The sequence below is a fragment of the Saimiri boliviensis genome, chromosome 11, assembly GCF_048565385.1.
Source record: "Saimiri boliviensis isolate mSaiBol1 chromosome 11, mSaiBol1.pri, whole genome shotgun sequence".
Classification (NCBI taxonomy): Eukaryota; Metazoa; Chordata; class Mammalia; order Primates; family Cebidae; genus Saimiri; species Saimiri boliviensis.
Genome location: NC_133459.1, coordinates 11,222,997 through 11,240,996, shown reverse-complemented (window position 1 = coordinate 11,240,996; position 18,000 = coordinate 11,222,997). Strand labels below are relative to the sequence as shown.

Sequence of the window (18,000 nt, the reverse complement as noted above, 5' to 3'; positions counted from 1 at the left end):
GTTTCACTGAACACTGACAGTTAAGCCTATACGTTAGCGTATCTCTTACATTCTTTGTTCAGCTCTTAAAAGCATCAAAACAAAACTAGCCTGATTTCCAATCCATACCTCCAACTAAAAAAAAAAAAAATAAAAAAAAAATAACTAGCCTGAGATCAACCCAATTTAACTATGTAACAGATAGTCAGATAGTGAATTTTATACCTAACACAACTTGGTCTGGAGGGAAATGGTCTCACCTGAACTTTCTTTTCTGCTGACGATACATTAATATCAAGACTTTCACCACAGTCACCAGTCTGACAGTGAGTAGAAGCCACTGAGAAGAAAGGGCATACCTGAGAGAGTTTCAAGGGAATGGTCTCCAGCTGAATATCACAATCAATACGGGGACTGTGCCGAGACCGCAGGGGCTTCTTGGAGCAGTTCCTCTTCAAAAGAGCAGATGCAAACACAGGCTCCAGGACGTAGTGATGGCTGCGACTCTCCATGCTTTTGGCCATGGCCTCCTGTGTGTCACAAGAACACCTGCTCTGCTCAGAATGGCTTTCCTTCTGGTAATCACTCTTTTATAATGTTGGGATTACATGACAAACAGTGGGGCTCAGCTATAGGCTCTGTCACAGTAGCAAATATTTTCGTCTGTTTTGATTTTATTCAGTTTTATTCTTTTTATATGGAGACAGGATCTCACTAGATTGCTCTGTCCCGCCTCAGCATCCTCAAGTGCTGAGATTACAGGCATGAGTCACGGTGTCTGGCAAATGTTTTTAGGATCAAGTTACATGTTGATTTGTTATCTAATCAATGGTGTATTATATCAGAATCCAAAAACAGTATAAAATTGGGTTATAAAGCTCTCTAATATTTTCAATTTTTTGTTTATATTTATTTATTTTTTTGAGACAGAGTCTCACTCTGTCGCCAGGTGCCAGGCTGGAGTGCAGTGGCACAATCTCGGCTCACTGCAACCTCTGCCTCCTGGGTTCAAGCAATTCTTCCGCCTCAGCCTCCCAAGTAGCTGGGACTACAGGTGCACGCCACCAAGCCCAGCTAATTTTTTTATTTTTAGTAGAGATGGGGTTTCACCACGTTGGCCAGGATGGTCTCGATCTCTCGACCTCGTGATCCACCTGCCTCGGCCTCCCAAAGTGCTGGGATTACAGGCTTGAGCCACCACGCCTGACCTTTTTTTTGAAACGGAGTTTCGCTCTTGTTACCCAGGCTGAAATGCAATGGCGCGATCTCGGCTCACCGCAACCTCCGCCTCCTGGGTTCAGGCAATTCTCCTGCCTCAGCCTCCTGAGTAGCTGGGATTACAGGCATGCGCCCCCATGCCCAGCTAATTTTTTTGTATTTTTAGTAGAGACGGGGTTTCACCATGTTTACCAGGATGGTCTCGATCTCTTGACCTCGTGATCCATCTGCCTCGGCCTCCCAAAGTGCTGGGATTACAGGCTTGAGCCACCGGGCCTGGCCTGTTTATATTTCTTAATAAGTAATACATTCACATGTTAAAATTTTAAAGGCAAAAAAAGGTGAAATATCTCCTTCCTGGTCTCATCCCCCAGCCACCCACTTACCTCCTCAGAGGCAACCAAAGACATCAGCTTCTTATGTCTCCCACCCAAGCCATTATGTACATATGCAGATAAATCTATAATTTTTTCTTTTTTTTTTTTTTAAGATGGTGTTTCACCATGATGGTCAGGTTGGTCTTGAACTCCTGACCTCAGGTGATCCACCCACCTTGGCCTCCCAAAATGCTAGGATTACAGACGTGAGCCACTGCGCCCAGCCTTAATTTTCTATTTTCTTACACAAATGCTGTATATGCTGTTTTTATAGTATAAAGTAAACCTTAGTTTCAGTTTATAGTATACCTTTAAACCTTAGTTTCACTTCATACTATACCTTAGAGACTACTACATACTCATCATAAAAGTCTTTACCTTTATTATTTATAACTGTATATTGTTTTACTGTATGAATACAGTGTTTATGTAACTGAATAAAAACAAAAACCGGCCAGGTGCAGTACTTGACACCTGTAATCACAGCACTTTGGCAGGCCGAGGCAGGTGGATTATCTGAGGTCAGAAGTTTGAGACTAGCCTGGTCAACATGGTGAAACCCTATCTCTACTAAAAATACAAACATTAGCTGGGCACGGTGGCAGGCACCTACAACCCCAGCTACCGCTTGCATCCAGGAGGCAGAGACACTGCAGTGAGCCAAGATCGCACCACTGCACTCCAGCCTGGGTGACAAGGCGTGATTCCATCTCAAAAAATAATAATAATAATTAAACTGAGAGTTTCTTTTTAATCCTTCACAAACAATAATACTTAATATCCAATGATTTATGACTTTTTAAATATCGCTTAAGGTTTTGCCACCAAAGGTGAAGTTTAAACATAAATGCAGTAAGAAAGCTCCTCTTTAAGAATCAGTCCTGGTACTTTGCTCATTTAAAATCTGGATGCCTAGGCCAAGTATGGGGGCTCATGCCTATAATCCCAGCACTTTGGGAGGCTAAAGAGGGAGGAGTGCTTGAGCACAAGAGTTTAAGATCAGCCTGGGCAACATAGTGAGACTCCATCTCTACAAAAATAAATAAATAAATGATGGAAAAAAAAATCTAGATGCATAACTATCTTACATACACATGCAAAGAGTAGAATATGATGCAGTAGTCAGAGCAATGAATTGAAGGTACAAACAGCAACATCTTAAAAACATAGCCTTAACTGAGAAACATAAACCAAAGAAACCTATAGTCTAGTATTAATTTAACACATACAGAAAGCACTCCATATTGTTCAAAGTCACATACATAACAAGTGCCTCAAGCAGACACCCTTGAACGTGAATGCCTTTAGAGGAAGAGTGGGTGGGAATGGGAATCAGAGATGCAGGAGCCAAAAGCCTCTATGTCAGTGACCCTACACCACTTTCCTTCCATGGTGTCTTGCAACAAGCCCCCTGCCGGAATCATACCTGTAACTCCACCTGAGGCAAATCCCCCAGTAAAGTGCAATCGACATCCCAATAGATGCTAAACTCAGCTACGTCTAACTGCTTTTTCCGCATTAGTTTCTGTACCTGAAGAAAGACAAAGAAGAAAATAGGATGACTATCGTTATTCGTGAATGTCATTCATTCAACAAACCATTTATAAAGAATCATATGTCAGGTACTTTGTCAGGTGCTGGGAATATACAACTCAATTAAAACATGGTTCTGCTCTTACAAAATCTAGCTAACTGGGGATACAAACATGCAAATACATAATTTTAATGACACAGAGGGAAGCAGAAGAAGAATCTATACAATGCTATAAGCAAACAAGAAAATGTCACTGGGCAGATGAGGGTCAAAAGATGTGTTAAGTTTCAGGCAAATGGTGGGGGAGGAGGAAAGGGCTGGGTCAACCATACAGTACTCCCTTGGTATCCACAGGGGGTTGGTTCCAGGAACTCCAAATATACAAAAATCTGCAAATGCTCGTCTCTTACATAAAATGGCACAGTATTTGCATATAACTTACCCATATATCCTCCCTGTATACTTTAAATCATCATTAGATTACTTATAATACCTAATACAATGTAAAGCTATGTAAATCATTGTTAAACTGAATTTTCTTTTTTGAGATAAAGTTTCACTCTTGTTGCCCAGGCTGGAGTGTAATGGTACAACGTCAGCTCGCCACAACCACCGCCAACCAGATTCAAGCGCTTCTCCTGCCTCAGCCTCCCGAGTAGCTGGGATTATAGGCATGCGACACCACACCTGGCTAATTTTTATATTTTTAGTAGAGACGGGGTTTCTCCATGTTGATCAGGCTGGTCTCAAACTGACCTCAGGTGATCCACCCGCCTCAGCCTTCCAAAGTGCTGGGATTACAGGCTTGAGCCACCGCACTTGGGCCTGAAAATTTTTTTATTTGTATAATTTTTTGTTGTTGTCTTTGCAGTTGTATTCAAATTACGTTAGTAGAGGCTCTAATCTAATGAGTATTGTCCTTACAAGAACGAAAACGACACGAGGAGAAGGCCACGTGAAGATGGAGGCCTAGGCTACATGAAGCACCTGCCAGCAGAGGAACCTCAGTGACTGCCAGCAGCCACTAGACAAGCAGAGATGCTTGGAACAGTTTCTCCCTCAGAGCCTCCAAGAGGGACTGATCTTGCCACAACCCCTTGACTTCAGACCTCTCATCCAGAAGATAAATGTGTGTTGTTTTAAGCCATCTGGTTTATGGCAATGTGTTAGGGCTGCCCTAGTTATCCAATTCATTAGGAAAGGAAGTGTATGCCATGCTAAGGTGTTTGGATTTCAGGCCTTAAGTGATGGGGAGCTGCTGAACGTTTTGATGCAGGCAGATACCACAGAATGTGTTTCAGAAAAAGAGGTCTGGTGACAGTGTAAAGTAGGGCTTTCCCTTCAGAGTGCCAGAAAAAATGAGTTACAAGTGTCTCAAGCACGAGCAAGTGTATGGGATCAAGTTACATTTTAGAAACATTTGGTAATTCTGAGCTAGCCAGTTCCAGCCCCAAGCAGTCACAGCCATTTGCCCCAGTGTACTGTACAAATACTATCTTTTACTATGTGTGTCCTGACAATGAAAAGACTGTGAAGCATTGGTACAGGACAAACAGAAAGATCCTGGAGATCACAGAACAGGATATTCATTAGCCCAGGTAAAACCTGACAGTATCCTGCAGGGTGACAGTTATATGAGGATGGACAAGAAGAGCTACCTTTGTGAAGAACTGGATATGGAAATTGAGGCATAAGACGTGAAGGGATGAGCACACAGCTTCTAGAGATCAGTGTGGCAGGTAGGGGCACACGCTGAGGAGCAGGGATGGCACACGCTTCCGTAAAGAGCCAGAGAGTCAACAACTTAGGCTCTGCAGGCCATGCAGTCTTCGCTGCAACTATAGTACTCCATCTTGGACAACACTAATTAGCATGGCTGGGATCGAATAAACCTTTACTTCCAAAAACAGGTGGGAAGCCAGATTTGGCCACAGGCCATAGTTTGCCAGCCCTAATTTAGAGCTGGTCCACCTGGGTTCAACTTTTCACTTCTCCTCTTGTGCCATAGTGTCCTCAGTAGGGTTATTAGGATAACAGCAGTGGGGAAAATCAAGGAGAATTAAAGGAGTTAAATCATACAAAGTGCTAAGAACAGTGCCTGGCACATAAAAGGGTTCAAAACTGCTAGTTATCATTAGTTTTTACATTCAGTAACATGTCAAGAGATTAAAGAAAAATACAAATACTTAGGGGGCAAAATGGGCAGATGGAATACATGAGATCATTCTAGTTAGGAGAAGCTGTGGTATAATATGAAATATATTTGGACTTTGTCCCTGGTTCCTGGCACAGAGTTCCTAAAACGAAGTTCGTGACACGAGTGTCACTGTTGTTCATAAAAAGCCTCATGATCACACCTCAGTATATGCTAATTAAGTGACTTTCGATTGGGTCCCTAGACAGCCTCAGCACGGGGCTGGTCACAGAAAGATCAAGTAATTAGAGAGTTGGGCCTTTCAGTGCCACTCGATGACCTCTGGGTGGTGGGGCTGGAGATTAAGCTGCATAAAAACTCTGAACCATGAGATCTGCTGAGCTTCCAGGGTGCTGAACGCTGGAGGGGGCGTGCCCCTCTTCATCTAGATATTCACCTGTATCCTTCACAACATCCTTTATCATAAACCAGCATATGTAAGTGAAGTGCTTCCCTGAGTTCTGTGAGCCATCCTAACAAATTACCACACCTGAGGAGGGGGACTGTGGAAACCGCAACTTCTAGTCAGAAGCACAGGTCACAACCTTGGCCTTGCAACAGACATCTGAAGTCAGGGGCAGTCCTATGGGACAAGATCTTACCTGGCCGGGTCCGCAGTAACCCATTAGTGTCAGAATTGAGTTAAACTACAAGACAATGAGTTGATAGGTGATGGAGAATTGCTTGGTGTGTGGGGGGAAAACCCTCACACATCTGGTGTCAAAAATGTTTTGTGTAGAGTGTGAAGAAACAGCGTGTGTTTTGAGACAAGTAGTAGTTTTAAGAAAACCACAAATATGAAGGTCAAAGGGTAGAGAATGAAGTTCAAGATGTGGAAGCCATCATCAAATATTCCCAGGTGGTAGCTATGAGTTTACCCAGGGAGTGTATATAACATGAGAAGAAAATCAAGGATAAAATCCTTTCTGCCCTCAGTTTCTTCGTGTATAAAATGAAAGTGATATTACCAAAGGTCAGATAAATTTTACCTGCTTCCCTATTTCACAAATTTGATTTCTTGCAAACACACAAGAGACACCCATGCCTACCACAGAAGGCAATAGAAAAGAATGCAAATCATTTACATAACACAAAACAGCAACAGGCAGAGCCCCAAATTCCTAGAGCATGGATTTCTTCCTGCTTTGTAGTCACATTTCATACTCACAGGCTCATTCACAGCATTTTGCATGGACACATTCTTAATGCAGATGCCAAACGCAAAAGGATGGGATGGATTGGTGATACCATCTTCAAAGCGTAAATGGACATCTTGAATTTTTAACTGCAAAGAGAAAAAAGAAAAAGCAGCTGATGTACCTGCAGAACAGTGTCGCAATGAAAAGAAAAAGCATTTTGATAACTGCTGTAGGGTAAAATACTATAGGTAGGGGTCAAACCGCCCTTGAGCCCTTGCGCCACTAAAGAAAATCACAGCAGGCACATTACACAAACACATCACACACATATCCAGCATTCAATAAGTTCCTATGAGAGGTACAATCACAAACTGCAGATGAATAACATTACTTTGTGATGAGTTTTTCAAAAGAGCTGCAACACTTTCATTAAATCATTTCAGAAGATACCTTAAAAAAGCAATTAAAGAAAGTAATGCCACTGTATACAGACAATTGTTCTTCCTGCTCTGTTGATATCTTCATCTTGCCTCTATGTCCCTACATCTGGACCATACATGCACATAAACTTTGCATGTATGTACGTATGTATGTGTTTATTTCCCCTAGCACCTCCCTGAAAGTGGGCTACAGAAAAGGCACTCTGCTTCAGTGAATTAAAAAATAATAATGAAATATCTTACCAATAAGTGCAGAGTAGTTACGAAAAAAAGAAAAATAATAATAATTATGGGCTGGGCAAAGCGGTTCATGCCTGTAATCCCAGCACTTTGGGAAGCTGAGGCAGGAGTATTACTTGAACCCAAGAGTTGGAGACCAGTCTGGGAAACACAGCAAGGCCTCGCTTCTACTAAAAACTTTTAAAAATTAGGTATGGTGTCACAAGCCTAGAGTTTCAGCTACTCAGGAGGCTGAGGCAGGAGGATTGTGTGAGCCCAAGAAGAGGAGGCTGCAGTAAGCTATAATGGCACCACTGAACTCCAGCCTAGGCAACAGAGTGAGATTACGTCTCAATAATAATAATAACAGAAAGTAAAAAGACAACCCAGAGTATGCAAGAAAGTATTTGCAAATCTGATAAGGATCTCGTATTCAGAATATATAGAGCTCTTATAACTCAACAATAAAAAGATAAACTGATTTGTAAAATAGGCAAAGGATGGCATGGCTAGGCATGGTGGATCACGCCTATAATCCCAGCACTTTTGGTGACCGAGGACGGTGGATCACCTGAGGTCAGGGGTTCGAGACCAGACTGGCCAACATGATGAAGCTGCGTCTCTACTAAAAATACAAAAATTAGCCAGCATGATGGCAAACGCCTGTAATCCTAGCTCCTCAGGAGGCTGAGGCAGGAGAATCGCTTGAACCCAGGAGGCAGAAGCTAAGATCGCACCACTGCACTCCAGCCTGGGTGACACAGCAAGACTTGGTGTCAAAAAAAAAAAAAAAAAAAAAAAAATTGGTGGCAAAGGATTCAAATAGATATTTCTCCCCCCCACCCAAAAAACAGATATACAAGTAGCCAGAAAATATATGGAAAAATATTCAGTATCACTAGCTATTAAGAAAATGCAAATCCAAACCACAGCAAGATCATTTCACACCTACTAGTACATAATCAATAATAAATGTTTGCTTTTGGGGTGTTTTTGGTTTTGTTTTGTTTTGTTTTGTTTTGTTTTTGGCTTTTTTTTCTTTCTATTCTGAATGGCATTAGAACATTATCTCACCATTTCTGCAGACTTTTTTTTTCTTGAGATGGAGTCTTGCTCTGTCGCCCAGGCTGGAGTGCAATGGTGCAATCTCAGCTCACTGCAACCTTTGCTTCCCAGGGTCAAGGGGTTCTCCTGCCTCAGTCTCCCCACGGAGTAGCTGGGACTACAGGCAGGCACCACCATGCCTGCCTAATTTTGTACTTTTAGTAGAGATGGGGGTCCACCATGTTGGCCAGGCTGGTCTCGCACTCCTGACCTCAAGTGATCCACTGCTTCGGCCTCCCAAAGTGCTGAGATTACAGGCATGAGCCACTGCACCCAGCCCCATACATAGTCAATAATAAATGTTGATGAGGACATGGAGAAACAAAATGCTCATACATTGCTGGTGGAATTGTAAAAGAGTGCAGCCTCTTTGGAAAAAGGTTTCATAGTTCATCAGAAAAGTAATAGAGTTACCCCATAATTCGGCAATTCTACTCCGAGATATATATTTAAGACAACTGAAAACATGTTCACCCAAAACCCTATACACAAATGTTTACAGCAATATATTTATAATAGCAAAAAGGAGAAACAACCCAAATGTCCAGCAACTTATGAATGAATAAACAAAATGTCCTATGTACTGAGTAAAGCAAGAACTCTCGGCAAGAACATTCCATTCAAAAGAGGCTTGACCAAACTTTAATATGGCTTCTGGCAGCCTAAGGCTATGTCCCTGGGGACAACACAGCCTCCTTTTAAGTTCTTGCCTGGTAAAGCTCAGGACTGTCAAAAGAATATACCTTGCTGGGCACAGTGGCTCACACCTACAATCCCAGCACTTTGGGAGGCCGAGGCAGGCAGATTACCTGAGATCAGGAGTTCAAGACAAGCCTGGCCAATGTGGTGAAACCCCGTCTTAAAAAAAAAATAAAGAACATACTCTTTGTTCCAGCCAACACCTGACATAGGCCCCTGAGCTCCCTTTCTTATAGCACATTTACTGAAGAGAGCTTATAGGGTGGGCACGGTGGCTCATGCCTTTAATCCCAGTACTTTGGGCCAGGGGGCAGATATCTAAGGTCAGGAGTTTGAGACCAGTCTGACTAACATGCCAAAATCCTGTCTCTACTAAAAATACGAAAATTAGCCGGGCGGGGTGGCGCATGCCTAAAATCCCAGATACTCGGGAGGCTGACACAAAAGAATCACTTGAACCCGGGAGGGAGAAACTGCAGTGAGCCGAGATCACACCACCGAACTCTAGCTTGGGCAACAGAGCAATTCAACTGTGACTTTATTTCTTTGAGAGATGTATATGTACAGGTCGAGTATCCTTTACCTGAAAGGCTTGAGACAGAAAGTGTTTCGGATTTCATTTTTGGGGAGATTTTGAAATATCTGCCTTATACTTAACTGGCTGAGTCTCCCAAAGCCAAAACGCTCCAATGAGCATTTCCTTTGAGTATCATGTGGGGACTCGAAAAGTTTCAGACTTTGGAGATTTCGGATTTTCAGACTTGGGATGCTTGACCTGTATCTCCTACAGCTCAGGAGTGTCTTTCCCAAAGACCTGAAAGCTATTCATTTGAAATGTAATCATCAGGAAGGGTAGAGCCTCAATCTCCTAGTCTGAGAGAGGACAGAATACTAACTTTGATCACTGCCAGCGAGCAGACACAGCCAGCCTAATGACATTCACACCGATCAACGCCTTGTCATTTTTTACTGGAATACCCACTCATGCCACCTCCCTGTACTCTCAAGCCCCCTTTAAAAGTCCCAGCTACCTCTGCACAGTTAGATTGGAGCTCAGCTCTTTCCACTACTGTCAGTAGTTACTGAGTAAAATCTGTTTTTATTGCTCTGACTAAGGTCCGGCTTTGTTTAATCTTTGACAATCCATACAGTGGAACAGATGATTCAGTCACAAAGAGGAATGAAGTGCTGATACATGCCACAGCACAGATGACCCTTGAAAACATGTCAGATGAAAATGGCCAAGTCATATATGATTCCATATAATATATGAATAGAAATAGGCAAATCTGGAGAGAAAGTAGATTCGTGGTTGGCAGGGGCTGAAGGGTAAGGGGAATTGGCAATGATTACATTTTTAAATTATTATAATTTTTTAAGATACAGGGTCTTGCTCTGTTGCCCAGACTGGAGTGCAGGGGCACTATCATAGCTCACTACAGCCTTGTAGCCCAATTCCTGGGCTCAAGTCATCCGTGTGCCCCAGCCTCCCAAGTAGCTGGGATTACAAGTACATGTCACCATGCCCAGCTTTGGCAGTGACTACTAATTGGGTTTGTGTTTCTTTCGGGGACAATGAAAATGTTTTGGAATTTTTTAGTGGTGACCAATGCACAACCTTGTAAATATACTAAAAACACTCGACTATACACTTTAAAAGACTGAACTTACTGGTATAAGAACTATAGCTCAAAAAAACTATTTAAACTAAGATAAAATAAAAATAATGAATAGTCTTTTATAAATTTGTTTGTCAAAGTTAGGAAAGTTATGAAACCAAAAACCTCAGACTGTAATTTTTGGGAACACGGCATATACTGAACACACTGGCCTGTGTCACATTGGCACTGCAAGAAAATTCTAGAGGTAGTAAGTACGGACAAACTCTTACAGCATTTGTGAAAATCAGTGGGACCCCGATCAAGTTTTTGAGGAGGAAACAAAATTACAATTGAAATAGAAAACATGGCCAAGGCCAACAGCCCCAGTCTTCTAACTCGTCAAATTGCCTCTAGATACACCATTAAGAGGTTAGATAGCTCAGTGAGCTGTTCGCAATTTTGCAACTCACTATGTAATCAACTAAACATCAGGTATCCAACCTCTCTCATTTTACAGATGAAGAAGCTGAGACCAGAGAGGTGAAGTGATTTGTCCTGAAACCATACAGTCATCAAGGCTTAAGTAGCCTGGCTTCTAGGAGATAAATCCCTTAGCAAGTGGGATTCCAACATTCAAAAAGAAAGTGCAGGAAGTGAAATGGAAGAGATGTGAAAACTCCTTCCCATGCCAGCTGAAGCAAGAAAACTCTGTGTCTGCCACAGAGCCCAGGACTTGCTTTTCAAGTTTTCCCCTTGGCACAGCCTACAAAAGGGCAGACCTGAGCAGCCAGCCCCATGTACACCCTGAATCAGCTGAGCCCACAAGAAATGAGAAAGTAAGAGAAACACATGTAAGCCTGCGAAATCCCTTTCACGTTGATACTTTTATAAAAGTCAGCAGGACTTACTTCAATATTCTCCACAATCCTCGTAACTACGGAGGCAGTAACGGAATACCAGTAAGACTCCCCTTTCTGCTGGCGGTCATTCTGCAAAGGAAAGAGTCGGTGTTAGCTCAATCTAGTGTTCTTGCTCATCTTACACTTGTCACCACAACCACTTTTATGGCCCAGAAGATCTCTGCCTTGCCTTCCATTTCTCCTCCAGGGCTTGAAGTAGTGCTTTCTTGCGCTCCCTTTCCAGTAGCTTCTCCTTTTCATCATTGAAATCCTGTATTTTTTCCGGGGCTCCAATTAAGTGAAGGCTGGAGATGGAGATCACCCAAGGGTCCACATGGGGGCGATAAAAGGGAATCTGTAGGGTTATTTTCCCAATGAAGCCTAAAACAAGAAGGAAAGTCTTGTTTAATGTCTGTACACATTTTTAATTCTTTCCATTTTTCGGTATTTTTACAAGTTTGTTTAAGGAGCATGTATTGCTGTTACTACTTTTTTTTTAAATTTAAAACAACAGGCAGTAAGCTCTTGCACATGTGAAACAAGTATTAGGAGGCTGAGATCTGTGAGAACAAGGAATAATGACTTATGTAAGAGGGAAAAAGTTCGCAAAGACTTTACCACATCAACAATAGCATCCCTCCTCTAGGAACTCTCCTTCCCAACTGGAGCAGATCTTACACTTCCTTAGGGTGTTTTCTTCCCACTGGTCCCACACAAGCCCCGGACTAGTCCATGGACACTAAACTCATCTCTTGTTAATTATTCACTGTCTGGTTAAGTACTAGCTGGGAGTCATGAGACCTATGACATATCCAATCTTGAACATACCCACCACAAACTGAAACACAGGTAACAAGGCACCAGCCTTCTCTCAGTAAAGAATTCTGATTCTTCATGAGAACCTGGGCTGATGAGAAAGCCAAATGGCTCAAAAGAATTGAAAGAACTTTGATACTTATTTCCCAAGTTCTTCCATTTCTAGCCACGCCTCCTAGAATACAAGGTTTCTTTAAATTCAATTTGTAAGAGTCAAGCTATGTTGCCCGGGCTGGTCTTGAACTCCTGGTCTCAAGTGATCCTCCTGCCTCAGCCTCTCAAAGTTCTGGGATTCCAGGTGGAAGCCAACAAGCCCAGACCAACGATGGTATTTTTAATGACAACATCAAATGATCAACTGTGTAATCCAGTAATAAATTCGGAAATTTAGCCAGGTTTGGTGGCATGCAGCTGTAGTTCTAGATACTGGGGTAGCTGAGGCAGGAGGATGTCCTGAGCCCAGAAGTTCAAGGCTGCAGTGAACTATGATCACATTGGGAGGCTGAGGCAGGCAGATCACCTGAGGTCAGGAGTTAGAGACCAGCCTGGCCAGCATGGTGAAATCCCCTCTCTACTAAAAATACAAAAAAAAAAAAAGCCAGGCATGGTGGCACATGCTTGTAGTCCCAGCTACTTTGGAGGCTGAGGCAGAAGAATCACTTGAACCCAGGAGGCAGTGGTTACGGTGAGCTGAGATCACACCACTGCACTCAAGCCTGGGTGGCAGAGTGAGACTCAGTCTCAAAAAAGAAAAAGAGAAAGGGAAAGGGGAAAGAAAGGAAACCCTGAATGTAGACTAGAGGTTCTCACACTTTAGTAAACATAAGAATCACCTGGAGTGCGTATTAAATGCGCAGGTTCGATGACATTCCCTCAGAGATTCTGATGCAGTAGGTCTGGGGATCACCTGAACTCCCACTACCATCACAAGCTCATCCTGATGCGAGTGGCCCAAAGGCCGCACTTGAAGACCGGCCTAAACTCTAACAGTTGCTGTCCTTCCTCTAAGTGGTGAAACAGATACAAACTCTAGGGCTCTCAGTTTTCACGTCCCAAACAATTTAAGACTCAAACTTCCTCTCCTTTAGTTCCACATACCAGCTTTGACTTCAAATGGTAATTCCAATTCTTTCAAGGCATCTTTCTTTAATGGCAAGTTTTCTAATTCAACAGCACCTAAAAATAAAAACAACATCATGAAATATCCATTTAACAAATACAGTAGGCCATCTACTGTGTGTCAAGCACTGAAAGTTAAAGGGAAAATTTTACATCTGGAACAGGCTATCTCATGTGTAGTGCTACCACCAGCCCATGCGCTTCACCTAACTGAATTTCCAGGCCAACCACTCTAACATGTACAAGACAGCTGAAGCTTAGGTGCTGATGAAGAGTTCGGACCAAGAGTTGCATTGTCCATAACAGCCAGATAGTAAATATTTTAAGATTTATATGATGTATGTTACATATTCTCCTTTTATTTATTTATGAACCTTTAAAAAATGCAAAGCCATTCTTTGTCTGCAGGCCAAATGTGGCCAGGTGGCCCCTTTGCAGACCCTTCGCTTATGCTAATGTTTACCAGAGTAACATCAAAATGTAACCTAGGATGAAATGCAGGCTCCTGGGCCCCAGCTCCAGACCAACTAACTCAGAATCTCTGGGATTGAAACACAGAAATTTGCAGTTTTTAACAAGTTCCTTCCACCTTCAACCCCTCCCCAAAATGAGTATAGTGCATATATAGTATTCAAAAGTCCGTGGGATTTAATTAAATGAAACTGGTCTTCAAAAGGAATTATAGTTTTCTTCTCTTCTGGAGAACTCCTTAGCACCTCTACTTACAAGTGTAATCACTGACCAGAAAGCAAAGGAACAAACAGGACTGCCACTGAAAATTCTTTTCAGACCCAGCTTTTATGACTTAAACCCAAAAGTGCATAGACAAGAGGGCAGCTAGATCCGTCACGCTCCTGGCTATGCAAGCCATTTATCCTCACATATATAGAGCCCTGCTCTGTGGGAGGCACTGTGATGGCCACTGGAAATGTAAAAAGAGAAGGCGGAGTCCCCATCCTTAAATCACTACAGAGGCAGCCATTGTTTTTACAAAACTGTTTGCACAACACAAGGCAATTTTTGAGCAACCTAAATCTGTCTGGGACATACATTTTCAAGAACAGGGAGTACAGACGACAACCATTAACTGGTAAGAAAGGCAGGCAAGGCTTTTACGCCAAGTATAAAATAATACAGAAAACTTGATTATTTTTCCCTTTAAATGACTGTTCAGGACTTGCGGTTTACTGGCTTTTTTTTTTCCCCCTTTACCCACCTGCAACTGTCTTGATTGAGTTACAGGTTTACTGGCTTCTAAAGAAGAATTCAGGCCAGGCGTCAAAGCTCACACCTATAATCCCAGCACTTTGGGAGACTAAGGCTGGAGAACCACTTGAGTCCAAGAGTTCAAGACCAGCCTGGGCAATAACAGAGCAAGACCCCAACTCTACAATAAATTTTTAAAAATTTGGCTGGGCACGGCGGCTCACACCTGTAATCCCAGCACTTTGGGAGGCCAAGGCAGGTGGATCTCAAGGTCAGGAGTTCGAGACCAGCTTGACCAACATGGTGAAACCTCATCTCTACTAAAAATATAAAAATTAACCAGGCATAGTGGCACACACCTGTAATCCCAGCTACTCAGGAGGCTGAGGCAGGAAAGTCACTTGAACCCAGGAGGCAGAGGATGCGGTGAGCCAAGATCACACTACTGCACTCCAGCGTGGGAAACAGAGTGAGATATTATCTCAAAAAAAAAAAAAAAAAAAATTAGCCAAGCATGGTAGTACACATGGTAGAGGCTGCCAGCTACTGGGGAGGCTGAGGCAGGAGGATCGTTTGAGCCCAGGAGGTCCAGGCTGCAGTGAGCAATAATTGCACAACTGTATTCCAGCCTAGGTGACAGAGCTGGACCCTGTCTCTAAAAAATAAAAAGGAAAAAAAAGAAGAAGAAAAAGAATTCAAATTCAAATTTGTTCAGATTCTGAACAAATACAATCAATTTATTTTTTGATTTTTGCAGGAACGTTTGTCCACATGGGCCACCCCCAACCCATACCTTAAGTCTAATGGAAAGGAAAATTTAGAACCCCAGTGAAACAACCCCCTTTCTACATTTGGGGAAAAAATGAACATAAGGGAGAAAAAAAATCATGAAATGCTTTCCTTAGTTGAGATTGATTTAAAAGGAGCAATTAAATAGTTTCTTCTTTTGAAGAGCATGATTTACACTTCGAAGCACCTTATTTTTCAAATACCCAAATCTGTCACAAAGGCAGGTGAGCTCTGGGCTTCCCTGACTGCTGTACAACCTTGGGTAAGTAGAGGGAATTGCAGGCAACTCACACCACAGAAAAATTAAAGCTGAAGCCCAGAGGGCAAAGGAGAAGATCTAGAAAGGAGAGAGAAAATGTAGAGGGAAAAATGAGAAGAAACAACAGCCTACACCAAGCCAAAAGCAAAGGAGCCCGGCAAAACAGCACAGCCACAGTTTAAGACTGAAGGTTGCCTAGTCCCCAGCCACTCAAACATGCACCCACAACTGGCCCTGCAGGGCAAGGTCCCTCCAGGGAGTCAAGCAGGAGAGCACCTGAAGTCCTGAGTGCTTTATAAAGGATAATGTTGCTCACTTACTTCCACGCAGACATTTATAGACTTACTCATGGATGTCTCATCTAAAAACTCCTCATTTCAGGCTAGTAAGAAATCTACCTACTAAAACTGGGAATAATTTAGAGGTTGATCATTTCTTGATAATTTCTAATGGCTACTGAATTATCTTCCCTCTGCTCCAGGTTATTTGAAGAGTCAACCTAAGGTTCCGAGCTTATAAAAACAAAAAGGAGGGGAAATGAAGTTTGGGGTTACAAATATACGAAATGCCCCACCACTGAAGTTCAGACTCCTTGATGTGGCACTGGCAGCCTCTACCTTCTGGCCCCAAACCTTTTAAAAACACCCTACAAGTTTTCAGCCTCTGCTCACAGGGTGCACTCCACCTGAAATGTGGTGACCTCCCCAGTGCCATGTATGGAAATCCTGCTAAAATCCACTCGAGGCTGCGGGCACTGGCTCATGCTTATAATCCCAGCACTTTGGGAGGCCAAGGCAGGAGGATTGCTTGAACCCAAGAGTTCAAGACCAGCCTGGGCAACACGGTAAAACCCCATTTCTACAAAAAATAAAACAAATAGCTGGACCTACGGTGGTACATGCCTGTAGTCCCAGCTACTTGGGAGGCTGAGATGGAAGGATCGCTTGAGTCCAGAGAGGTTGAGGCTGCAGTGAGCTGTGATCATGCCACTGCACTCCTGGGGCAACAGACCAAGACACTGCCTCCAAAAAAAAAAAAAGAAAAAAAGAAAAAGGTCTACTCAAAAGCTACCTCCATAACCTTCCCAGAGTCCTACAGGCAGAACGGACAGCTCTCTTCCTTCACATCCCATTACATTATGCCCGTATTTCCTGAATAACCATTTAATCTATACTGTCTTGTATTACTACATAATTTGTCTCCCAAACAGAATAACAGTCCTCTGAGATCAGGGACTACAGAGGTGGAGGTGGAACAAGAAGCTAGGCACAGTGGCTCATGCCCATAATCCCTCACTTGAGGCCAGAGTTTCAGACAACCGTAGGTAACACAGTGAAACTCTGTGTCTACAAAAAATAAAAAATTACCCAGGCATGGTGGCATTCACCTGTAGTCCCAGCTACCCTGGAGGCTGAGGCAGGAGGATTGCTTGAGCCCAAAAGTTCAAGGCTGCAGTGAGCTATGATCCTACTACTGCACTCTAGCCTGGGTGACAGAGTGAGACCCTCTCTCAAAATTAAAAAAGGAGCTACCATTTAGTGTGGACTTACTGGGTCCAAGAACTTCATACACATTATCTCATTTAATCCTCACAACAATACAAAAAAATAATTATTAGCTTCTCAATTTCTGAGGTGAAAAAAAGGCTCAGAGAACAATTTGCTTTAAAAAAATTTTTTGTAATTTTATTATTATTACTATTTTTTAGAGATAGGGTCTCACTCTGTTGCCCCAGCTGCAGTGCAGTGGCATGATCATAGCTCACTGTAGACTTTAACTCTTAAACTCAAGGGATCTTCCTCCCTCAGCCTCCCTAGTAGCCAGGACTATAGGCATGTGCCATCATGCCCAGATACATATCTTTGAGACAGGGTTTTACTCTGTCTCCCAGGTTGGAGTACAGTGGTGATATCACAGCTCACTGCAGTCTCCACAGCTCAATGCAATTTTTTTTTTTTTTGGTAGAGAAGGGATCTCACCATGTTGCCCAGGCTAGTCTTGAATTCCTGGCCTCAGGTGATCCTCCTGCCTTGGCTTCCCAAAGTGAATGAAATCTTAAGACTATCTCTGTCCTTAACTACTCATGTTACTTTGTATTTTATTTATTATTTGTCTTTAAGTGCTATCTCCCTTCTTAAATTACTCATGTTACATTGCATTTTGTTACTTTTCATATGTGGATACAATCTTTTTTTTTTTTTTTTTTTTTTTTTTGAGACGGAGTTTCACTCTTGTTACCCAGGCTGGAGTGCAATGGCGCGATATCGGCTCACTGCAACCTCCGCCTCCTGGGTTCAGGCAATTCTCCTGCCTCAGCCTCCTGAGTAGCTGGGATTACAGGCACGCGCCACCATGCCCAGCTAATTTTTTGTATTTTTAGTAGAGACGGGGTTTCACCATGTTGACCA

The 18,000-nt window shown here is 42.7% G+C and overlaps 1 protein-coding gene across 6 annotated transcripts in view; it reads right to left on the bottom strand.

Moving 5' to 3' along the window:
* Positions 1-18,000, bottom strand: part of VPS13D (vacuolar protein sorting 13 homolog D) — a 304,733-nt gene that overhangs the window by 279,135 nt on the left and 7,598 nt on the right. For all 6 annotated transcript variants that reach the window (XR_012512316.1, XM_074380077.1, XM_074380076.1 and 3 more), the window contains exons 3-8: positions 13,318-13,395; positions 11,594-11,784; positions 11,413-11,493; positions 6,471-6,587; positions 3,001-3,105; positions 339-509 (exon numbers count right to left, since the gene is read on the bottom strand). Coding sequence is in view for 5 of the 6 variants with exons in the window: in XM_074380077.1 (XP_074236178.1) it covers positions 339-509; positions 3,001-3,105; positions 6,471-6,587; positions 11,413-11,493; positions 11,594-11,784; positions 13,318-13,395 (743 nt within the window). In the remaining variant the exon portion in view is untranslated. The remainder of the gene's footprint in view (positions 1-338; positions 510-3,000; positions 3,106-6,470; positions 6,588-11,412; positions 11,494-11,593; positions 11,785-13,317; positions 13,396-18,000) is intronic.